Genomic DNA, 24,573 nt, shown 5'->3' with positions numbered 1-24,573 from the left:
AGGTTTTGTAACAGATATCAATAATAAACAAATCAATAGCAATAGAGAGTCAGTAAAGTACGCACCATAACCAATTTGGTCACAAATAACCATACAATTGCTATCAATTAGAAGGTTTATTTCCCTATATTAACAGCGCTAAGGTCACGAAAATTAGTCTCAACATTAAATGATGAAGATAAAGAAACAGCACAGGATGTCTGTATCACCTAAAGAATCTTAACTTGAACAAGGCAAAAATAACGATAATCTCAACAGCGAAAACACTCATTAATAGCAGCAATATTTGAGAAAGAGATATATAATACATTTGCTCAGCAAGAAAATTAACATCATTGATAGGCATAAAGAAACGCCTCACTAACCTCAGATTAGCATTAGCATGTTGAGATTCATGCAGAAGGTTTACTAACACTAATTTGGAAAACATCTAACTCTGACGCTATCAAAACAATCAGTAGTATTCAAACAGTAGCAGTGGGTACCTGAAAAACAAAAGACAAATAACAATGCACAGATCAAACATAATTACCAATCTCTAAGGAATGTCAGCAGTGCGGCTACAGCTTCATCAGGGGGATAGCAGTGTCAGCTTCAGGATAGAGAAGGGTAAGGGGAACAGTTTAGAAGTTGGATTATAAGATCACAAAACTATCAGTGCATTAATTAATTATATGAACAGGCATAATAAACTCAGAAAATAATAAAGTACCAGGATGTCAGTAGACTGACTGGTAAAGCATGAAATGTCAAAGTGAAAAATCACCATGAGAATCGGTCAGCTTACATCAAAGAGAAAGTAATGTAATTCCAACTAACCTCAGTGAACAGATCATTATATTAAAATACATGCATATTTTCTATTGGTCAAAAGCATCAGTTGAAGAAATAACATCCAATCACAGAAACATTAGATATCAGAAATCCATTAATAAAAAACACAATAAGAATTGGCAAAACATTGATTTGATGCTTCTTCATTTACATAACTCCAAACGATACGAATTGTAGGTTCTTAGACTTGCTTTTGTCTGCTGTCAGTAGACCCTTTTTTTCGACCAATTCCAAAATACGCTGTTGCCAGACGATAGTTACAAAGATGTGGAAACATTTTCGTATCATCCAATTTCCTCGAGAGAAATAAATTTCATTAATACATGCACAGAATAAACTTGTTACTTAAACAAAAGAAGTGTATTATACAGCGGGCATGAGAACATCTTTTGTAGGTACATTGTTAGATAAACACTTCTCACTGAAACCTCATCTGCTTGAGGCTCTGCAGAAAATAAGAAATACTCATATTATTTCAACCATTAATTTTACCATTTAAAGGGACAGTCTGCTGCTTAATACAGCATTAGTACATTTTTTTTCAAAGCACAAATGCATGTTTTCTCATTCGGTGGTGGCCAATAGGGAAAACACATTTTATGTTATTTGTTATTTCAACGTTAATACATCTTATATGGTCAAAGCAAATGCTAAATAATTATTAGTGCTAAATTCTGCGCTCACAATCCCTCCCCTGATGACTATATATGTAATCAAACCTACATCTCAAATACATTTATTTATTTATTTGCACAGATTTTAAAATTTCGTTTCTCTCACATTTTTATAATTTTTCTTCTTCTTTGAGTTTTCCCATATAATCTTTCTAATTGCAGTTCTGCCCTCCTCTGTTTCTTCTCTAATTTTCTCCTTTTGATCACTTTGTACAGTTTGCATATTCCCCATATTCCAATTAGACAAATCACAATAATTGAAACTCCTTGTATAATTTTCATTATTATCCCTTTTCCCAAATTGCCAATCCAGTTTTCCACATCAGTCATCTCTTTGCCAGCTTTTCCCAAACAGTGGGCTCAGTTAGTTCATTTAATTCAGTTTAATTTTTTGTTAGATTGTTAAGCTTCTAGTGGCTTTACTGTTGTCTCGTATGTAGGAACAACAATGACGCAGAGTTAGCAATTTACAAACTCCGCCCTGTTTTGCCACGAGAATATCTTAAGCAAGGCAGTTCTGACGAGTCATAGCTCTTACTGCAGCCATCTCATCCAAAAGGATAATGTCTCCTGAATAACTTGTCAGCATGTTATCCACAACTGTAGACAACTGTCAAATGTTGATAGAAATCAGAACAACTCCCACTAAAGGATTTATTGCTCCCAATATGTCAGCAACAACGCTAGAACCTGATTCTCCTTTTTGTCTCTTTGTTTGTAATTAAGTCATTTCAGGAAATTTACTCAAGTCATCAAGTTGGTAAATTTTCGGGAAAACTATTCCCAAATACCATCTGCCACACCATCCTCTAGGAAGATGGTAATATCTGTTTTTCCCACAGATATAGTATATTCCAGGCACTGATGGATCCTGACCATTCAACATAAATGTCCACTTAGGCTCAAACAAAAACACATGCCTACATTCACCCGTTCCCACAAATATTTTATAATCTCTAGATTGTCGCCTATATGTACAAGTTTTCCTACGTGTGGTGCATCTAAAGTTAGTCTCCTTTGTTTAGTAATGTCAGTATATGCATAGTCATCCCCAGGACTAAGTGAAACTAATCCCTTATCTATCTTTGCCTTAATTGCTCTTCTTCTATCTTCTGTGTAATCTAAGAAACTCTTTTCTAAGGGTGAAAGTAAACAGGCTAAGATATTCCAATGGGTGAATACAGTCCCGAAGGTTAAAGTAGGTTCAAAGAAATTCTTCATTATTACTATATTATTGTCCTTAGCTGTCTTATTAAGATCTCTAATGATAGGTACAAAAGAAAACCCAACGTTGAAGTTAGAATAGAAGTATTGGATTTACTCCTGGTTAAAGAACCGTGGTAGTAAAGACTACAACTTATGCCATATGTTAATGGCAGACTGTGATAGGCAATTCCCTCCTCAACAGATGCTGGAATCTGTGTGCAAACATAACAGTCTCTTTCATCCATTATATCAACATACTCACGCAATAAGCGTTAGAAGACCTTAGAAGAAAGTTCTCCCTTTCTCTCTTTTGGTGAAAAAGTAGGTACTAGTTCTGAAGATGTAGTTTCTATAGGTACGGTATGGTTGGTTCCATTCTTATGAAAAACAATTACACCTACTTTCAATATCAAACATACAACTGCACAAACAATCACCAAACTAATACTCATTTATGTATAGCAACTGCTCCTAGTGTTCTTCTGGTTTTGGTTACCGGTAGTCTGTAAAAAGTCAGACGTGGAAACAAAAACAAAAAAATATATATATAGCTATGCAGCAAAAAAAAAGCTTGAAAACTAAACAAAAATAAAAAATTTAAATTCTTCAATCTTCAGTCTTCAATCCCTCCTTTTTTTTTTTGTTTTTTTTTTTTCAAAATAACTTTCACAGCTTCATTCACACCGGACTCTTTTTGTCAAAATCTGTAGAGTTGTCAAATTTAGTTTAGCAACTTGTCAAAAATCAGTTTAGCAGCTTGTCAAAATCAGTTTATCTAATTCTATGAAAAATATTTTCAACAAAGTCTCTTCATTTATCTTTCAAATTTGCAATCTTTTTACAAAAAATGTTCATCAATTTCTCTTCATGTGCCAAAATATAGACCCAGAATGTCTCTGTCAAAACAAAAATTCAAAAACCCTTCTTGCCAATCTTTGGTAGCTACATATGCCCAATCAGGGCCTGAGTATCTTCGATTGGCAACTCTCTTTCTTTTCAATTTTCGACCTTCTTTCGATTCACCATCACTCAAATCTTCATTTCTGATGGTATCAGCTTCTTCTTGAATTGTTGGTATCATATTTGTCTTCTTAGACGACTTTGATTTTGTTTCTGGCCAGTTGTCACCTTCCAGGGATCATCCTATTAATGCTCTTTTCAGAACTGGACAAAAATTATTCTCCATTGATGTTCCTGCAAGCGTTTGGCTTGGATCCGCCTCTACTCCTTTCTCGCTGGGGTTAGTCACTTGCTCAGTCTAGTTTCTCACACCATCTGCTTCTGAGGTCACCCTCCTCTGAGCAGGTGTTCTCTGAACAGGTTCTTCCTCCTGTTTTCTATGTACCGGTTCCTTTACTGCTTCATTTGTAGGTGTTGAGGATGTCTCATCCTCGTTTTCCAGGATTTCTTCCACCACGTCTATTACAGGAGTAGGCATGTCAACTGGAGTATGTTCAGGTTCTGTCTTCAGCTCACTGCTTCTTCGGTCTTGCCCTGGAATGCGTCTAGATGGAGGTAATCTCAACACCTTTTCTTCTTGTTCCGTTGGACTATTGACTTTCAGAGTGTGGATTGCAAGAATCCAATTAGGAAGTCCTGCACATCTCACAGCTGTTGTAGCAATTAATACAACATGTTAGGGTCCTTTCCACCGAGGCTCCAAGCACACCTTTATCACATGCGTTCGAATCACAACCCAATCACCTTCCTTCAGGTTGTGCCCTTGATCTTTAGGCTATGGCAGTGTGATAGCTTCCACCTGATGAGAGAAAGAGCGAACCACATCAGCTAGACCCTTGCAGTAGTCTAACACCATATCATCTGTAATGTTCACAAGAGCATTTGCAGGTACAACCTGCAACCTCATTGCCCTTCCCATGGGGATTTCATGGGACGACAATCCTGTTTTCTTGTCAGGGGTACTTGTCATTGACATTGACATTAGAAGCATCTGCCATTTCAGATTTGTGGATGCACACATTTTCGCAAATCTTGACTTCAGAGTACCATTCTTTTGTTCTACAAGACCTAAGGCTTCTGGGTGGTAGCTACAATGAAGCTTCTGCTGAATGTTTAAGGCTGAACATAGCAATTTAATCATTCTATTGTTGAAGTGGCTTTCTCTATCTGATGCTAAAGTGACCGGAAAACCAAAACATGGAATTAACTCCCTGAGCAGTAACTTTGGTACTGTGAGACTGTCATTTCTCCTTGTAGGGTAAGCCTCAGTTCACTGGCTGAAAATGCATACAATCACCAAGACATATTTCAATCCCACACACAGGCATCTCAATGAAATCCATTTGCATTCTGCTGAATGGTCCTCCAGCCATGCCATTATGTCCAATATTGACGACTGTTCCGTTGCCCACATTCATCTGCTGACGCCTCTGTGGCAAACTGTTTCAGCAACTTTTCTAAATTGTGAACCAAAACTGTTTAAATAACTTGACCATTGCATCTCTTCCTAGATGGACCAGACCAAGATAGTATCTGGCCATCTGAGTCAATAGACTGTTGGGCAACACTGCTTTCCATTCTCCTGTGACCCAAATGTCATCAGCCCTTTGGACGTATTTTAATTTGACCCATTCCCTCTGCTCTTCTTTTGGCACTTTATCCTCACAAGCTTTTAATTTTTCTAAATTGTCAATAACATGCATCACATAGTTTGCATACATTCTATTATTTTCAGGTAACAGTTCCCATTCTCCTCTGTAGGATATGCCATTCAAGGCACAAAACTTTGCGACTTGATCTGCATATGTATTACCCATTGACAATCTGAAACATAATCACAGCTGGATTTAGCAAAACTGGGCAACACTTAACTACTATGTCATTTTGTTTTCTCAAAACCTGTTCAAGTCGGATTTCCCGACAAGGTTTTCCCAATCCAATTATTGGTGAATTACATGGACTGCTCAACACTTCTTTTAGAATACCTATCACCACAAACTCTCCTTTTAATGGTTTCACACCCTCGATTGCATCTTTTACCATTGGGTATTGTGGCGTCTGAGGAAAAACCACATTGGACTTGATTGTGACTCTAACTGGTTCTGCTCTTTTTATCAACCCAATATTCTTTCCTGAAAGATCCCAAACTTTAGTCATGACACTTTTCTGTAAATCTTCAGGGAGATCTTTCACTTCACACTGGAAAGAAACTAATCAAAGAAGCTTCCTCATTCACTGGCTCATCAAAACTGATCAAAGGAAATTCTTCAGACACTGACTCATTGCTAACAGTAAGTGATGAGTCTTCCTCATCATCACTGTTTGTTTGAATTTCGATGCCCTTGTCTAAACATGAATTGAACATCTTGTTTTACACAATAAATCCCTCCGTAGTAAGGACACAGGACTTGAATCACAAACCACAAATTTGTGTAACCTTTAAAATTGACCATTTTAACCAAAACTGGTCCTGCCATTCGGTTTGTAAGATATTGATTTTCAACTCCTACAATCTGACCTGTTTCCCTGATAAGGGCAGGTCTGGAACATCTGCAGATCTCACTGTCAAGTGTGTAGCTCCAGTGTCAAACAAAAATGAGACTTTGTGACCATTCACTTTTCCCTTGACATAAGGACCTTTCTGATCCACTTCTAATGAAGCTGCATCATGCATTCTTCTTCATCCGAACTCTCAGACACCCAAGCATCGTTTATTCCATCCTCACTGTATAATGAAAATTGTTGTACACCATTGTTACTCTAAATTACACCTTGACCTGTGACCGTCTGAGAAAGCATCACCTGCTGCTGATTCATAGGGGCTTGAGGTATCTGGATCTAGGTATTTGAATTTGTTGTCCAGGCACCATCTGCACCTGGAGCTGCATCTGCTGTAACAAAGGCATTTGTACTTGTAATGGTTGGACATTTTGCATAGGCTGTAGAGGTTGGAAACCCTGCATTGGATTTACATTATTCTGAAAATGTTGATTTTGACCGCTCATTCTTGGGCTTCTCATATTTTGAAAATAATTGACATAATTTGTTTGCTAAACAACACCTCCCTGATTTACCATCAGACACTCCTGTTTCCAATGCCCGATTCCCCCCGAGATGTGACAAGGGAACAATCTATTTCCTTGTGGCTCTCCTTGTATCATGACTGTATTCAAATCTGGACCATGATTAATACTTCCCATTCCACCATGACCTCTACTTCTGCCTTGATTCTGAAACATGCAGTTTCCCTGCTACTGCTGAGGCTGAAAACTTCCTTGAATCCCTCTGTGCAGCTTTTATCTGCATCACCATTGCTTTTTCTTTCAACTTTGTCTGTTTCAGTTCAATCACCTCATTAGAATATTTTGTGTACTGCAGCACTTCACCAATCGGCTTGGCTCGCCAACAAATCATATGGCTCTTAATCATCTAACTAATTTCTGGTCTGAGTCCTTCAACAAATCTGGACACAAAGTGAATCATGCCTTTCGGCTCAATTGTTTCTCTGCCACTGTATTGTTTAAATGCTATTAGCAACCTCTCATAGTATGCATGAATTGATTATTTCAATCCTGAGCTGTCCTATCTATATGCTGCCAATCAGTGTTTTTGGGCGAAATTTTCACTTTCAGAAACTCAAAGTCTTCATAGTAACATTTCATAACTTCAGGAGACGGTGCACCTGTTGCTGGATCTCTCGGTGGCTCACTTGTTGGCCAATCTGCACTCCTCTTGCATTCAATCCATAAGTCTGCTGGAACAACTATCTCCAAAAGAGTCTTTAAATCCTCCGTCGGGCATTTTGCAAGTTTCACAAACCTATCTGTCTGCTGGTACTATTCTACTGGTTTCTCCCTGAACCTGGGGTAATCATTTGTAAATGACAAAATGTCACATCTGCTCCAAGGGACATGTACAGAATTCCCTCCTGGAATCTCCCTCATTGGTAAGACTTTTACTGCTTCCTTATTCTGCTGTGCTTCTGCAGGAGAAGTATCAGGACCTCTTTTGGCTTGTCTCGTTTCTTCACCCATCTGTCTTCCCATTTGTCTAATCCTCTCCATATCAGGATGCTCTGAAGTAACTCTCTACGGTGTGTTTTCATCCCTGCAGATCTTATGTGTTCGATTTCTTGTGCCCCATAATCTAACCTGTAACTTCTTTTTAAGTGTTTCATTTTTAATGGTCTGTCCCGTGTTCATCCGCTATCTATGCTAACCGCTTGTGTACTTCATCTGCCTCCTTGGTGATTCTCGGACACAAGTATCGCATCTCTGCTTCAGTGTAGGATTCTAACCTATTTACGCCCATGGTTCCCTCACAAGTTCACTTGCTTCCAATGAAAGCCTAGTACAGTTTGTCGTTCCCTCCATTAGGGACATCTTGTGAAGAATTCAGCTTTTCTAACCACTTGGTTAATTGCTGAGCTGTCAAACCCTGTAACGAAATCTTATTAGGCTAAGTACCCGGCAACTGTTGTACAGTTAAATTCGGAAGTTGGGGTGTCATTACTCTTCTGTTGGTGTCAATGTGCGACCCTGATTCAACATTCAGAGGTGCTCTAATGGGACTCAGGTCTAACCCTGTTCCATTATAAGTCAGAGTAGGACAGACAATTTTGTTATTAACATTAAGTTCTCCTCCAACTTTATTCTTGCTCAAGTTTCCCTGACCATTTGTGTCATCATTTACCTGTGCATACAATGGTATGATTGGACCAATAGTGACAGGTACAGATAGAGCATCTGGATTTGGTCTGGCAGTTGCGTTTTGAGACTGCACTACCCCTGTATTCTGCTTCATTAATACAGACATCTCTGACTGTGTAGTAGTCAAAGGAGTATTATACAGACATCTCTGACTGTGTAGTAGTCAGACATCTCTGACTGTGTAGTAGTCAAAGGAGTATATTTCAGAATGGCTTGTGGCTGCATTTGACACTAATAATGGAGTTGGTTCCATCTGGACCAACATTGGTTTCTGGTAAACCTGTCCTACTGGCACTATTAGATTGGCTGTTGCATCTACAGTAGGCACATCGGGGTAAATCCTCAGAACACTGTGTTGTGTCAACTATACAGAATCAGTCGACAGATTTAAGCTGCCCTGAATTGGTACTTTTGCTAGAGGACTAGCCTGTACTGAGGTCTGGCACACATTAGGATTAACCTGTACTGAGGTCTCAGTTATGTTAGGGTTACACTGTACTGGACTCTGTTGCATCTCAACTGGTGTCGGTGCAGTGGGGTTTACACTAGTACTTGGACCTACTTGTGTCAGATACGGTGGCAGACGATTTCTCAACAACTGTAAAATAAACTCATCATTGTCCAATTCCTCATCAGGCATTAGAGACCTCTTAGCCTACTTTGATTCTGCTCTTCATCCGAAGTTGAACTCCCTTTTGATTTACTTGAAGCTTTCTTTGCTTCCTTCTCCTTTTCTTCTGAAGTTGCAGGAAACATCCAAATACCGTGTAAGGTATCTAATCTCCACTGTCTCTGGTCATTGTCCCATCTAGCATCTACTAGTGTCTTCTCTGCTTTTCTCATTTTTCTTTCAAACTTCAACATTTGCTGTTGTCTGGCCACTAACTCCAGGATCGCAAATGCTTTGGAGCTGGTCTTGGTGGAAGTCTTAGACTATACATTACTTGTCTCAAATTCTCTAAAACTCTGTAATTAAATGTTCTGTTTTCAGGAAACGCTAAGCTCCCTTCTTTTCTTGTGATTCTGCACCAATGTCTTAAGCAATGGCATGCTCCAGTACCTTTCTCTTCAATTACGATATATGCCGAAGTACCTTCTGATGGACAAATTTCCCCTACTCTAGCTGGAATATATTCATCTCCCCTAAAAGCACTTTTTAAAGCTTTGAAAAACTTAACTTTTCCAATTTTATTTTAAAAACCAATAATCAGGAAGTGACTTTTAATCCCACAATCCTCTTTGCCTACCTTCTCAACCAATTGTGCTTCACGGTTTTCCATCAATCCATGCGCGACGCTTCTCACTAACCAACCGATCCCATTGCTGCACAAAAATGACATCACACTTACACAGCAGCTGACAAAGTCTTGGGGCTTATCCTCCTAAACTCAAAAACACTCAAAACTAATGCGAAATTATGTGAAGCACTTTAACAAAACCAAAAAAACTATTTGTCTGTTTTCTACAGGTAGGGAAACCACAATCGCTTCAGGAACCTTATGAATTTTCACTGACGGCTTTTGCTCTAGCAGCTACTCTATCGTTCTCAGTTCCCCAGATTAGCAAGCAAAATTCGACCCACAAACTTTACTCTCAACTGATCAATGGGTCTGTCCTGATGCACATAGGACTCACCAAATCTCATTCGAAAAGACCTTATACTTGGGTCAACTTAGAAACTTGATTTGCCAACCACGCCCAGATGACCTACTAAACAGACAAATTACAACAGAAACCAAGTGTCTCAATACCCCTTTAATATACTCTGGAGTCTTAGAGCTACCTACAAGGTCCGTATAACAACATCCACGTGGACAATTTTTGAACACCAAGCACCACACAAATGTGAGGTTCGCCGACATCCCTAATCTCACACTTCGGAGTATGCAAACCCCTTCTACAACATCTTTTTGGAGTATGCAAACTCCCTAGATCCTCACAAACAACTCAGTTCACCTGCGATTAACTAAAGCTGTGCAAGCGCATAATCTACTTCATTCAACCCAACAATAGAATGCTGAGAATTCTCCTTAACAAAATAGGCAAGTTCCAAGGACGGGGAAAGTCACCTTGGGTGTTTAGGGACACATATTACCCATGTTCTGCATCAATCTAAAATCAATAAATCTCAATTCAAAACACCCTATGATATAATTTAAAGAGACCTAACCATCAAAATCTGCTAGCAAAACTGTTAGCGCGGCCTTGGCCTATTTTGTGTTAAAATAGTAAGCATTCGGCCTTGCTTAAGGTCGATGAACCTTTTGACTCATTTAAATTAATATTATAATGTTTTGTAACACACATCAATAATAAACAATTCAATAATAATAGTCAGTAAAGAACACACCATGACCAATTTGGCCACGAATAACCACACCATTGGTGTCAATTAGAAAGTTTATTTCCCTATATTAACAATGCTAAGTTCACGAAAATGAGTCTCAACATCGAATTATAAAGATAAAGAAACATTACAGGCCGTCTAGATCGCCTAAAGAATCTTAACTTGAACAAGGCAACAAGAGCGATAATCTCAACAGGGAAAACACTCATTAATAGCGGCAATATTTGAGAAAGAGATATATAATACTTTTGCTCACCAAGCAAATTAACATCAGTTCATAGGCATAAAGAAACCCCTCACTAACCTCAGATTAGCATTAGCATGTTGGGATTCATGCAGTGGTTTTAGTAACACTAATTTGGAAAACATCTAACTATGGCACTATCAAAACCATCAGCAGTATTAAAACAGTAGCAGTTGGTACCTGAAAAACAAAAGACAAATAACAATGCACATCAAACATAATTACCTATCCATAAAGAATTTCAGCAGTGCGACTACATCTTCATCAGGGGGACAGCAGTGTCACCTTCAGGGTAGAGCAGGGTAAGGGAAACTGTTTAGCATTTGGACTATAAGATAACTAAACCATCAGTGCATTAGTTCAGTAATTGAACAGGCATAATAAACTCAGAAAATAATAAAGTACCAGAACATCAGTAGACTGATTGATAAAGCATGACATGTCAAAGTGACTATTCACCATGAGAATAGGTCAGCTTGCATCATAGAGAAAGTAAAGTAATTCCAACTAATCTCAGTGAACAGATCACTGTATTTAAATACATGCATATTTTCTATTGGTCAAAAGCATCAGGCGAAGAAAGAACATCCAATCACAAAAACATTAGATATTGGAACTGCATTAGAAAAGACACAATAAGGATTGGCAAAACGTTGATTTGATGCTTCTTCATTTACATAACTCCAAACAATACTAATTGTAGCTTTTTAGACTTGCTTGCGACTGCTGTCAGTAGACCCTTTTGTTCGACCCATTCCAAAATACACTGTTGCCGGACGATAGTTACAAAGATGTGGAAATATTCTCGTATCACCCCATTTCCTCGAGAGGAATACATTTCATTAATACATGCACAGAACAAACTGGTGACTTAAACAAAAGAAGTTTGTTATACCTCAGGCGTAAAAACATCTAAATGTTTCTTTTGTGGGTACATTGTTAGATAAACAGCTTCTCACCGAAACCTCATCTGCTTGAGGCCCAGCAGAAAACAAGGAATACTCATATTATTTCAACCATTCATTTTACCATTTAAAGGGACAGTCTGCTTAATACAGCATTAGTACATTATTTTCAAAGCACAAACGTACGTTTTCACACTCCATGGTGGCCAAAAAGAAAAACACATTTTAGTTTGTTATTTCAACCTTAATACATCTTATATGTTCAGAACAAATGCTAAGTAATTATTAGTGCTAAATTATGTGCTCACACGTGTGTTTTAGGCATTAATGTACAGCTACAAAGCTAATTCCATTTGACTCTAAACTGATTACTGGAGCTTGGTGGTTGTTGAATGTAATTGGTAGGTTGTTTTTAATTGAACGATTACATCTTTTGTTGTTGTACAGTCTGTGTCCAAATACTCAAATGGCGCAACTAGATGCAGTAAGTGCAGTTTGCCTCTTCATTTGGAGTGGAAGCTAGGACAAGTATATATTTTTATGAATTTACAAATTGGTATTCGTGCAGAACGAATTGCCCCATCATTTGCTGTGGTTGGGGTCTGACAGCATTTATGTGCATATTTTGGGCGCCTATTCTGCATCGTGTTCGAGTGCCCCCATTTTCAGGCTTCCCTGTTGTCAAGGATGGTGTGATGAGCTGAGAGTGCGAGAAGTCAAAGCATCCCGCATTTCAGCTCAGTGAAATCCCACTAATGATGTCTGCGCCGGGGGGCAAGCGGTGCTGTAATGATGCGTCCTGAGGGCGACTCAACGACCTGATTAAATAAATGTCTCGTCTGCGATCCTTGGTTTCATAACATAAACTGTTTGGCATTGTGAAAAATCAATATAACCACTGTGCTCTAATTAGCACGATCCATGCTAACTGCTCAAGACGTGGTCGTACAAATGAAAAACACGTGACGAAATATCTCCATTTATTAAGGATATGATTGATTATACGCTGTAAAATTCGCTAGTTTTCGTATGTAATTCATTAATACACTACTTTTTAAATAATATTTATTTCAGCAATGTAACAACTTAAGATACATGTACGGCCACTAAATGCACGGGCTGCTGGCGTATTTGTCTTTGGTGGTGCACCACGCAAAAAGTATTCTTTTTTCAACACTGTTAAAATATAGCCCTTCTCACAGGTAGGCGAGGGATACTCTCTTGCCGTGAAAATGAAAGCAGTTTGCGAAGGCTCCACAAAACTACCGAATACCTGTTTTTAGTGAAGAATGCCACCGTACGGATCGTGCCACAATAAAAACCCTATTATGGGTGGCTCAAGTCACTGTCATGGAGACACAGTAGTTAACTAAAGCAACAGCGCAGCGCTGGCCCTTTAAAAAGGCAGCCATGAAACAGAAGGCTGTTGGTGCAGCGTGGATGTGGTTCCCCTCGTCACCCTGGCAGCTCGCCAGCCCGATCCCATTTCACTGTGTCAAACTGTACCTTCTTTTACTGAATTCCACTGCCAGCCCACTTTATCAAAGAAAACATTGGGGCTTTTTCTTTTTTGCTGCTCTTAATAAGCTTATATCATTCCACTGTGTTAGTTCCTTTGTAGGTATGTTTTTTTCTTCTTTTCCTCTGTAGTGTGCCTGACAAAATGACTGTAATGTTACTGAGTAGGATAGCATTGTATGTGATTTTCTCCGAATATTGTCAGATGTTGATAAAATGGTGGTGTGTGTTTGGATTTGTAGTTCTTCGCAAAACTCGAAGATTTTGTCCACGTTTAAGTGGGGAACTGTGTTCCAAACAGCTGCTGTCTGTTGCTGGTTTGAAGTGTACAAGTTGTTTGTACGTGTTTGCATATGTTCTTGCTTGTAATGTTCTCCAAATAAAATGCGCAAACTTTTCTTAACGCTGTTGCATTTTATCAAGGAGAACATCTTGCAAGTATCGAACCAGTTTCTCTGGTTGTTCCTCATGGTAAGAAATACACATTAATTTTATGTCGTTCTTGCACATCGGAGGGGAAGGCTGACACAGCCGACAGTGCCCTGGGTATTGTTTGCATTTTTGTAAAATATGCTTTTTAGTTTCGCAATCCCGACTTGAAGGTCCGTTTTTATGCTAGAAGAATAAAAGAGTGGTTAAGTGGCCTGGTCAATTTAGGAACTGTAGGAAATTAAACGTTATTGCCTAGTGATTTATTTGAATGACTGTTCCTGTTTAACTCGAATCTACCAATGTATGTTAATAGAGACACAATCTTGCAGTTTAAGATGAAGTATTTTGTTTAGTAGTCGTTATCTGATTTCTTTCTACTTTTATGTACGAAATTGAAATAAAGTCACGCAAATAATTTCGGTTGGACTGTTTATTTTATTGTCACAGAAAATAATTCCACTTTTTAAATAAAAAATGTAGATTATAACCTGTCTCATGAGTGGTGTATGTTCAGAGTTATAAATCAACCTTATGCTTTCAGTTGAGTACACAAACACTATGCCTCCCACCAATATTACTGTACTACACGTTGGTTGCTGTCCATAATACTTGGTGTGCAGTGCTGACTTTTTCTCCAAAACGTGTACAGCTAAAGTTATGTAAACTGATTGCTCATCGGCACACCTTTGATGGTGACATTATTTTTATATCTTTAATATAGTACCAGGAAGTGTGTGGAAACATTAGTCTACCTGGAATTGTGGGCAAGCACAGCTTTCCAGAATGAATGTCGAGTTTACTTCATTTAATTTAAACTTGTATCCTTGAGTACAAAGAATGCTCCTTTTTGTAGACATTTGGTGTGTGTGTGTTGCTTACAGGCGGTGTCTCGGCAGCTTGATTTCTGTTCATGATGTTTCACTAAGGTCTAAAGTTGTCTCTCAGGGCTTACAAGTATATATCCTGACTTTCTCTTTTTTTCCTTTCTGCTGAGTTACAGAGGTGAAAGCGTCACCCACCCCTATGTTTTCGGTGGAGATGGACCACAAGCAGAACGGCCCAGTGGATGTAAAAAGGTAGGATGTTTAAAAATATGGATCTAAGCACACATATGTTACATTCATGGTGTTTGAATTTGTTGGCTGTCATGCCTCAGTTGTGTTAATAAAAACCCAACTGTGAAAGCGAAACTAAGTTGGGAGCTAACAAGGTATGTATTGCAAGAATATCATGGGGAAAATATTGATGCGGAAAAAACATTGTGGCCTAAATAGTGACTACAAAAATATACTGAACACCGCATATGTGTCCAATGAATATATCTAGCTGTTTTTCTTTCTATATATACATATATAAAAAAATAATATATATATATATATCTATATATCATACATATTAATTACCTAGTGGCAGTCGCCACTAGGTAGTTATAGTTAGGACCTAGTTTCCATAGGAAGAGTGTTTTTTGTTTTGCCTATAACTTTGGCGCTGCTTGTTTAATGTTCATGAAATTTTCAAAACTTATACTTTGCTCAGTTGAGCTTCTGTATTGAAAGTTTTGGGGTGATCTGTCAAATGGGTGCCGAGAAAAAGGGGGGCCCCAAAACATGTTTTCCCCATTTATTTTTGCATAGGGCACCTTAGGGCACATGCTATAGTTACTTGATATAACTGTAACTATAACAGGTGAATTGCTATGGTTTTGTACGTTTATATTGTGAGCATAGCTATAACGTCCCTGTAACGTTTGTTTTTAAAGAGAAAAAATATATATATATATATACACATATATATATATATATATATATATCAAAAACGAAGTTGTCCTCATGTGAAAGCGCACTCCCAACAGGTTATATAAACGGGAAGAAAAAGCAAAGCCAGCAACTCACAGTGAATTTCTTTAAGCAGTTTCATTATTCCAGGCCTTTGGTTATAAAATCATCTCTGGACACTTGTTTCTAGGTCAATCCTTTCTTCAGCAGAGAAAAATATAGAAGTGTTTCACCCTCGTAGGTGCAGCCAGTGCTGGAAGTGTTCCAGGCATTTCTTTCTTGTTGAAAAGACCGGCATGGCTTCAGCTTGTCTAATTGCAGGCACCTGATTAGTCTCTTTAAATACCAGTCCGCCCCAGTGGATTTGCAGCTGAGAATAGTTACCTATTCTTACCTTTAAATACTTACCTTCATGATATTCTGGTACTTTATATTTTGGCCACAATATTTTTGTATATCAATATTTTCGCCAACAATATTCTGATATACAACCTGCTAAACAGCAAAACACATGGGTGTTTAAGGCATCTGTTAGAACCAAAACTGTAGGGGAATCATTTCTGCGGTCTGTGTTTATGAAATTATGTGTAAAATGGAAAAACAATTTTAGATCAATTTCTAGGAACTATGTCAACCAACTGGAATAACAGAGAGGAGTGAGGACATGGGGCGGGAGCAGACGTGTTACAAGGGCCATCATAAGAGGTACTTTGAAATGATTAGAAGATCTTTAGGTTAGCAACAAGAATGAGCATGGTAAGCATCAATGGTACTTGTAAAAGATGCAATAATAATCTAATTTGCTGCTGCAAGATCTAGGCAGGTACTGAACACTAGGCATGAGCAGGCTTATGGATGACAGCTGTCAACGTCACTCTTCCATAAACTGGTAGGAAGATTTTCATGTTGAGGAGAAAAGAAACACCGATGCAATAGTATTCTTACCTAAGCATCTTGCAGGCCGTGGTCAGAGTGCCCCATTTGGAAATGTTATCACACGCTTTTCTTCCCCCAATCATTGATTTGGTTGTTTTGCACTAAAATCTGTGCTGTGGATTATGACCTTTGATGAGTTCAGTGTTCACTGATCTTTCACCTTGCTACATCTGTAATATATCTTGTCACAGCCTTCTTGGCTTGTGGGCCGCCTACAATTCTTCGCACAATGGTCAGTGCATAGAAGCTTGCTAGTGTTTATTTCACTCTTAACTGAAGATCTTTACATATATATATATTTTTGTTCATCTGTTTAAAACTCCTCTGGCTCCTCGTACACAAAGATGCCATTTCAAAATGGTGATCCACTCCTACAACCCTAAGCCCTTCACAACCAAGGACAAGTATACCTCAACCACCGCCTCATCTTCCTTCTCCCCTCCAGACCCATGTGCTCCTCCTCCCTCTCCCTCACCCGCCGCTGCAGTAGTGGAAGCCACTATTTCTCCTACCTCACCACAAAATCCTGGAACAGCTTCCCCCCATCCACCTCAGAACAGCACCCTCCCTCCAGTAATTCAGAAGGGGGCTCAAGACCTGGCTCTTTGACTGAATCACCAAGCAGTTGGACCCAGTGCCTGGATACGCTCACGTGTGATTATCACGATATATAAATCCTGATTGATTGATTGATTTAACAGTTCTATAAAGCTGTGCCATACAGCAGAGGGACTTAAGGCACTTGACAAGTAACTAGGATCAAACATAAACAGTAAAAATGAAAGAACATGATGGATGTGAAAGAGTTAGTACATTATGAGATACATCAGTGTAATGATGGAATCAAAATTGTCTGGAAAGCAGCATATTTCCTTAAGTTTAGAAATAGGTTGAATACATTTGTTTTTAACCCTTCTGAAGGCCAGCAGAATGGGTTTCATTCAGAGATCAGCAAAAAGGGCCAATTATTTTTCTTTTATTGATTTTTTTATTTCCAGGATACCACCTAGGACCTCAAATGTCCTATTTGACTTCTGTCAGGGGCACTAGAAAGTTGTGGTCCTGGGGTGGAATAGAAGGTAATAATCCCAGAATTGGTTGGGGTTTAAGAAGCCCCCCCAATGGAGGAAATATTTTTTCCATGTAGAAAATAATTTTAAAATGCAAATGGACTTTTGCTAAACATTTACACATCCTGACATGTAACCTCCTTTATTTCGATTTCTCTAAATGCTTGGTCATGGGACTATACCTGTGAACCTGTGCCACAGCTTCCCACGGGGACTCCTGCTATCTTTCTTAAATTCCTGCATAACAAAACAAGATGAAAGTATCTCCAAATAGAGGCATACATGTGATTAAATTATTTTAATTTTAGAATCAGGTGTTTAGATAGCTCCAGTAGCAGTTGTAACAACACAAAAATACCGTGTTAGTGTTTCAGACATTTTTCAGCCTTGGTATTTTAACAAGAGGGAATTCTTGCTAAGAATACCATCAAGCCTCCTAGAATGGCAATTAAGTTGGCCGGTTAAGTTGTTTGTTCTAATGAATTTCTTTGTAAGCTGAATAGGAAAACATAAAACCTTGAAATTGATTTAGTGGTCCAGTGGAAACAAAAACATTTCTTTTGGGATGAATGAAAGGTAATCAATTTGTTTGTGCAATACGTAATTCTTGCTGCTGAGTGAGATGACTGCAAAAGGGGCAAGCACATTTAGTTCTGCACCCACAAGTAAGCCATTGCCAAATAGCAGTATCCAGCCCCTGGATTGCTGTTCTCAGATGGCTTGTTGAGAGAAAAGGTGTCATCTTTTTGGGAAAGTTGAGTGATCACGCATAACCTTCACCAGCAGCTTCGCATAGTTCATTAATAGAGCTTCTCATAGTCCATTAATAGCACAGGAATAATAGCTGAAAAACTGTAATTAAAAAGGCATTCCATCAGAAAGCAGAAAAAACACACTTATTCAATATTCTAGTACTTTCAGTATGAGCATGAAAAAATAGCAAATTCATTGTACTGAATCATGACATCATATTTTACCAAATCTCTTTAAACTGCCCCCGTGCTAAATACACCCCCACTCTCTCTCTCCTTTACTCTTCAGATTTTATTTAACCAATCGGCAAAACAGGGGGCAGATTTAGAGCTCCAGTTTTGTAGAAGTAGTAGTCATGTCACTAACATGGAGATGAATATCACCTTCCAATAGATCGTCCCTATAATCCGGCAAATGACAATGGCCCAATAGCCCTAGCAATGGGTTTTAAGGATTCTCAATATGCAACTGATTTTCTAATAATGTAAACATATTCCCTCAAAAATCACTTAATTTGGTTCAGTGCCAGATAATATGGCACCAATCTCTGCTCGCTAAAATACTGCACCTAAAGCATTGATTTTGATGATCCACGCATACTTAATTAAAAAATCGTGAAGTCCTTGTAGAGAAGCTATTTTGAATAAAATTACTTTTTACGAAAATTTGCACCACTCAATAGTTTAAAATTCAATTAATTTGTTCTTTACTAGATACCTTTAGTCAGCGTTATCTTCTCCTCACTTAGCCATTTTCCAGAGACCTGGCTATATATGTCTGTCAGAGGAGTGAAAATAAAATTCACCACTAACTCCTTCTTCTGTACAAGGCTCTTAGAGTCAATATATTGTAAATGACCATAAATAGATCTGTATGACCATTGCAACCAAACCTTATTACTAATAAATTGTGGTTCATTTTCTTTCCAAGCCATTGTCTTGGCAGCTTTCAACAATCACTGGGTCCAGAACAGTCCCATTACCCCATAAAACATGCCCTAAAGTAGGTTCTGAATTTACATAAGGGGGTTGTACAGTCTAAACAATTGTGTTTTGGGGCGGGGGGCATCCAACATGGCGCCCATGTAGGTGCGATCTGCTGGAGCTCTACTGCCCAAGTTATATCTGGAGCGGAGGTCGCACATAGGGAGCCCCTATGCTGACATCCTGACACAGCGGGGCCCGAGGGCATCAGCCAGGGTCCGCTATTGGAGAATCTTACCCTGAGGGGCAGGGTCCTGGCAGCCAGAGGACGAAGCACGGACACAGCGGCAGCCAAAATGGCATTCGCGAGCTCAGCCTGCCGTGAGTAGAAGCATGCCGGCCGGTTGGTCTGGTCTCCGCTTTGGGAGGAGCCTGATCCAGTGGCGTTGCGGGCGATGGAGGAGGGATGGTCTTGTCGTACTGTTTGGGAGGGTGAGGGGGTCCGCAGAGCAGGACAATAACATAAGCTGCGAAATAGATGTGTAATAGGCCCTAATTCCCTAGCATGATGAACCTTATCTCTAACCTAAAGAGAGCTAGGTGTATTAAACCTAATCTGCCAGTACGATGTCCATGAGACGAGCCCCTAACCTTTACCTTGGCATGAGGTCTCTTGATCAGACTACGTGGTGACACCAAGGATGGGTCTGCATCAAGGCGACTTGTAGCAGAGATAGCGTTGATGGCATCTGGTAGGAATCCCTCTGATAATCTTGTCTGTGTGAGATGTGTTTATACAGATCTTGTAGGACCCCTGACACAGGTATGTTCCCAAACAATAGATAAAAAGGCATGCTTTGGGTGGCAATTATAGAAACAATTCCTGGCCAGGAAAACTCAACGGCCAGCGCTCTGGAAGCACTGCTTACACAGGTGCGCAACTACAGATCATGGGCCAGGCTTTTAGGGGGTGGAGGCTCCCCCCCTCATGCCAGAATGTCATCTAACCGTAGCAACAAAAAGGACAACACTCTCAAAGACATGCTCCTGAAGCCTCCAGCTAGGAAAACTGACCAAGTCACGGCGCCCACACCAGAGGAAGCTACTGTGTCAGGCGATGCCAGGCCGCGAACATCAGATGACGCACCAGTTACCAGGTCCTTCCTTGAACAGCTGTCGGGCACTCGCAGGGAGGACTTGGCCACCTTCAAGCGGGACATAGCAGCAGGGATAAAAGATCTAAAGAAAGACTGCACTGAGCTGGGCCAGAGAATCAACGACATGGAACAAGCTGGAGACTCCTGGGAAAAAGAATTGGTTGGCGCATGGAAGGGAACTCCTGACGCCTAAACCTGGAGAATCGGTCCCGGCGTTCCAATATCTGAGTAAAGAGGGTGCTGTTGCAGGCTGACTCTTGCATTCTGAAGTGCTACGTTCAATGCCTTTTTCGGCATGTATCCCCTGGACTGGCCGAGGAGGATGTAGTGCTGGATCGCACTCACAGGGCAGGGCGCCACTGTAAGTCACCAGGAATGCCACATGTTGTTCTCACCTGCCTACATTCATATCGGCAAAAGGAAGCAATCGTGGTGGTCAGGGATAAAGCTGCAGGGATCCTGTTCCAGGACCTGTCCGCTATCACCCTCCAGCATCGCAGAGTGCTTCGACTCCTCATGGAATTCATCAGGGAGAAGGGGGTTCGCTATGAATGGGGCCACCCATTTTGCCTAGCCTTTGTCTAGAATAAAGAAACTAGGAGTATCTGCACATTGGAGGAGGCTTGCGTGCTACTTGACCTAGAGGACCTTCCCCTGTAAGATGGCGCTGCCTACCAGTCAGAATCGCCCACAAAACCTCAGGAGTTCCTGAGGCCGCGCCAGTCAGCTAAGAAACCTGTTCAGAAACCCTCAGATATGTGTTCTGCTTTGCTTCAGACTGAGAGGGAACGAAGCAAAAGGAATGCAAAGAATGCAGCACTCTCAGACTGAGTAATGCATTTATTAAGGCACTTCCCAGGTTACACAAAGATAATAGCGTGAGCACTTAATGTGAATGCAGCAACACACGTGCAACTCTTAAAATAATCACAGCAGTGGAATAATAATAATCAAAGAAAATGCAATACATCAGCAATGAATATATATATATATATATATATATATATATATATATATATATATATACACATATATATAGTGACTACATATATTTATGCATGCACACTGTAAAGCTAGATATTACGAATTAAAAATGCATCACCATGGGGCTCGAATCCAACATCATCCTTTGTCTGCCAACGTCGAGCTGTGGAACCTGTGACAACTGAGAGAAAAGAAAACAAACCTAATAGGATTACCCTGAGCAATGCGTCCACACTCGGAGATCAGTTCCTTCTCTCTCAGTGTAAAGCTTCCCCACTGTATATACTTTAAACAAACTTAAGAGGAGAGTCCTAGAAACCCCCTCCCATCGATTAAGTTGTGAAATTCAAGCACTGTCTGTACTAGATCAGTGTTGAAAAAACGTGCTAGAGACTGGCCAAATCACAAGGTGTATTTCCAAGAACGAGCTGTACCCTTCTCTGCCATAGACATTCTCAGCCTTGTACAGGCTTATCAAGGTTTCATCCCCCATATTGCCTCAGACCCTCAAGAGTGGGGCACTCTTGCGCTTTGTGGAATTCTTCCCTGGTTGGCCCATCCTTCACTTGCCAGCCAGCAAACTCAGGCAGGTTACCCAGGATGGTCAAATCCACCCCAGTTGGCTCAGGGCCTCCTCTTCTTGGACTCCGTCAACCACCGCAGGAATATCTGGGGGCCGGTTTCTCATACCCCTTGCCATTCCTCTGTGCAGTGGTCTGGGCCATTGTTCCAGGCTCCAGGCTCCAGGCGCCTGTGACTCCCTTCCCGGGCAGCCATGGACCGTGTGGTCATGCAGACCCATTCAGGCAAACCTAACATCTCCAGGTGGGATATGAGCTCTACCTCCTTCCAGGCAGTGTGCTCAAGATCATTGACTAACAGACAATCTACAGGCATGGCAGGACTCACAACTACTTTTAGAGTACCAGAGACCCCGCCCCCCCACTCAAAGGGAACCAGAGCTACCGGTAGGTGGCTCTCACGATTGTCGGGGACTATGACCTGGTGGAATGTATTAGGGATGACTTGCTCTGCTGACACCAGCTGACCCCTGACAGTAGTCATACTGGCTCCCGTGTCTTGCAGAGCCTCCACCCTTTGCCCAGCAATGGTGACCCACTGCCTATACTTGGAAGTATTGGCCGGCATGTGGGCTTTTGGCACCATTTCCTTATCTCCCAGGGATACTAGGGACATCTTTATCTGCTCCCCAAAGCTAACTGGGACTGTCTCCCCCCGAGAGCTACACTAGCCAACCCAGGTGTATGCCCTCTAGTGTGGGGTTGTGCCCTCCTGGGACACTGAGAGTCACCCTTAGAGTGTCCATGCTTGAAGCACTATAAGCATTTGGGGATAAATTTCCGTTCTTTTTGTCAAAGAACCCTGGCTTCTTCCTAAATTCAGGTGGGGACTGGTTACCACCCCACCCGGGAATTGTTTTAGGGGCCTTTTGAGAAATCCATATTTTTAAGTTTGTCTCCCCCTCTTTCTTCTGGTGGGAACCCTGACCACCTTTGTGGGTGTCCCCCCAGGTACCTTCTTAGACACTCTGATGCTAACTCAGCGGTCCGCCTCCTCAGCAAGCTTTCTATGATCAGTCAGCTTACTGTCAACTATGTGCTGGTGCAACTCTGTAAAGCAAACACTGAACATATGCTCTTTCAGGATCACCTTTTATAACCCCAAATAGTCATCTAATTTACTGCCTGCACCCATCCATTCAGTGCCTTACTGAAGAAATCAAAAACGTCTACCCAGTTCTGTTTGGAGAGTTTGGTGCTGTCCCTGAACCTCTGATGGTATTTCTCAGGTGTCAGCCCAAATTTGGCAAGTAAAGCAATTTCCGTGGGTGTGTATGTGTTTTGATCCTTCGCATCCAATGCAAGGAGTTTGTCCCTCCCCACTACTGGTACATACCACAACAAGGCCGCCCCCCATTGGTCTTCAGAAACCCCATGAGCCCTTAGTGCAACTTCATAAGCAGCCAACCACTTATCAGTGTCATCTCCCACTACATAACTTGATTTTTGGGTATATGAACCTTCCTTTCCCTAGCAGGTCCTGCATATATACTGCCACCATCACTGCTGGACTCAGACTGCAAAGCCGGGATATCCAGCTCCTTGAGACTCAGTTCATGAGCCAACAAAAGTTTATTTTCAGCCAAGGCTCTCCCAGATGTAGCCTCAGCTCTCTCAGCTTAAATTTTTTACTTTGCCATTTGCAGTTGAAACTCTCTTTCTTCCCTCCTTTTCTCTGTGGTCAGACCATGGCTAAAGACACTGCTCCCTGGTTTGCTAGGGGACACAATTCCATGGTTAACAACCCCCACTGCTGGCAAAAAAAGCCTTCCGAGGGGCCATCCTCTTGCTCCTCCGCCTCACCATTCTCATCTGAATGGGCTTATGCCCAGGCCCTCAGCGCCTTTTGGTATTCCTCTTTTCTGGAGGCGCCCCGGGTAGGTACTCCCATCCCCTTGCAGAACCTCTTCAGCTGGTTACAGTGTATGTCTCCAGCTTGGCTAGGTCAAAATCTTCAGCTCCTGCTTGAGACCCAGCCAGAGACATGTTGAATGAGGATTATGTTAAAAATGTCAGGTAGAAAACGAAATTGCAGATAAAGATAAAAATCAAGTAGACCTTCAACTGTGGCCAGGTAGTGTACACTGCATAAATAGAAGTTCTATCCTCACCGCTGATCACCAATGTTAGAAATGGGGTCTTTGGTTAGCAGTCAGGGTACCCCCTTTCCAAGCAAGGACTCTCTTTCTGGTCAAGGAAAGTCTACTTTCTGGTAGCTTGGCACTAAGCAGTTAGGGTTAACTTAGAAGGCAATGTGTAAAGTATATTGTGCAATAAATCATGCGTTAACACAGTATAAACACCACAAAAATACACCACACAGGCTTAGAAAAATATAGAATATTTATCTGGATAAAATAAGGTCAAAACGATCAAGTACACGTTGAAATATCACTTTAGAAAATGATAAAAAAGAGTCTTAAGTTCTTAAAAGCAATAAGTGTCTCTTGCAAGCACAAAGTCCCTGGTTTGTGTCTAAATTGTCCGCAAGGGACCGCAGAGGAGGAAATGTGTATTTTTCCTATTTAGGCACTGGCCATTGCATTTCTTATATTCAAATACATT

At 40.5% G+C, this 24,573-nt stretch overlaps 1 protein-coding gene across 9 annotated transcripts in view; it reads left to right on the top strand.

Annotated features, from left to right (window-relative positions):
• Window positions 1-24,573, top strand: part of SAMD13 (sterile alpha motif domain containing 13) — a 309,780-nt gene that overhangs the window by 60,600 nt on the left and 224,607 nt on the right. For 4 of the 9 annotated variants that reach the window (XR_011202910.1, XR_011202911.1, XM_069232195.1 and 1 more), the window contains exons 1-2: window positions 13,315-13,500; window positions 14,830-14,905. Coding sequence is in view for 4 of the 9 variants with exons in the window: in XM_069232195.1 (XP_069088296.1) it covers window positions 13,320-13,500; window positions 14,830-14,905 (257 nt within the window). In the remaining 5 variants the exon portion in view is untranslated. Of the gene's footprint in view, window positions 1-13,314; window positions 13,501-14,829; window positions 14,906-24,573 lie in introns of those variants that run through there. The other 5 variants (XM_069232197.1, XM_069232198.1, XM_069232200.1 and 2 more) reach the window with 2 other exon arrangements.

Source organism: Pleurodeles waltl, chromosome 4_2, assembly GCF_031143425.1.
Source record: "Pleurodeles waltl isolate 20211129_DDA chromosome 4_2, aPleWal1.hap1.20221129, whole genome shotgun sequence".
NCBI lineage: Eukaryota > Metazoa > Chordata > Amphibia > Caudata > Salamandridae > Pleurodeles > Pleurodeles waltl.
The sequence above is the reverse complement of the archived record's forward strand: the minus strand, read 5'-3'. Positions and strand labels throughout refer to the sequence as shown.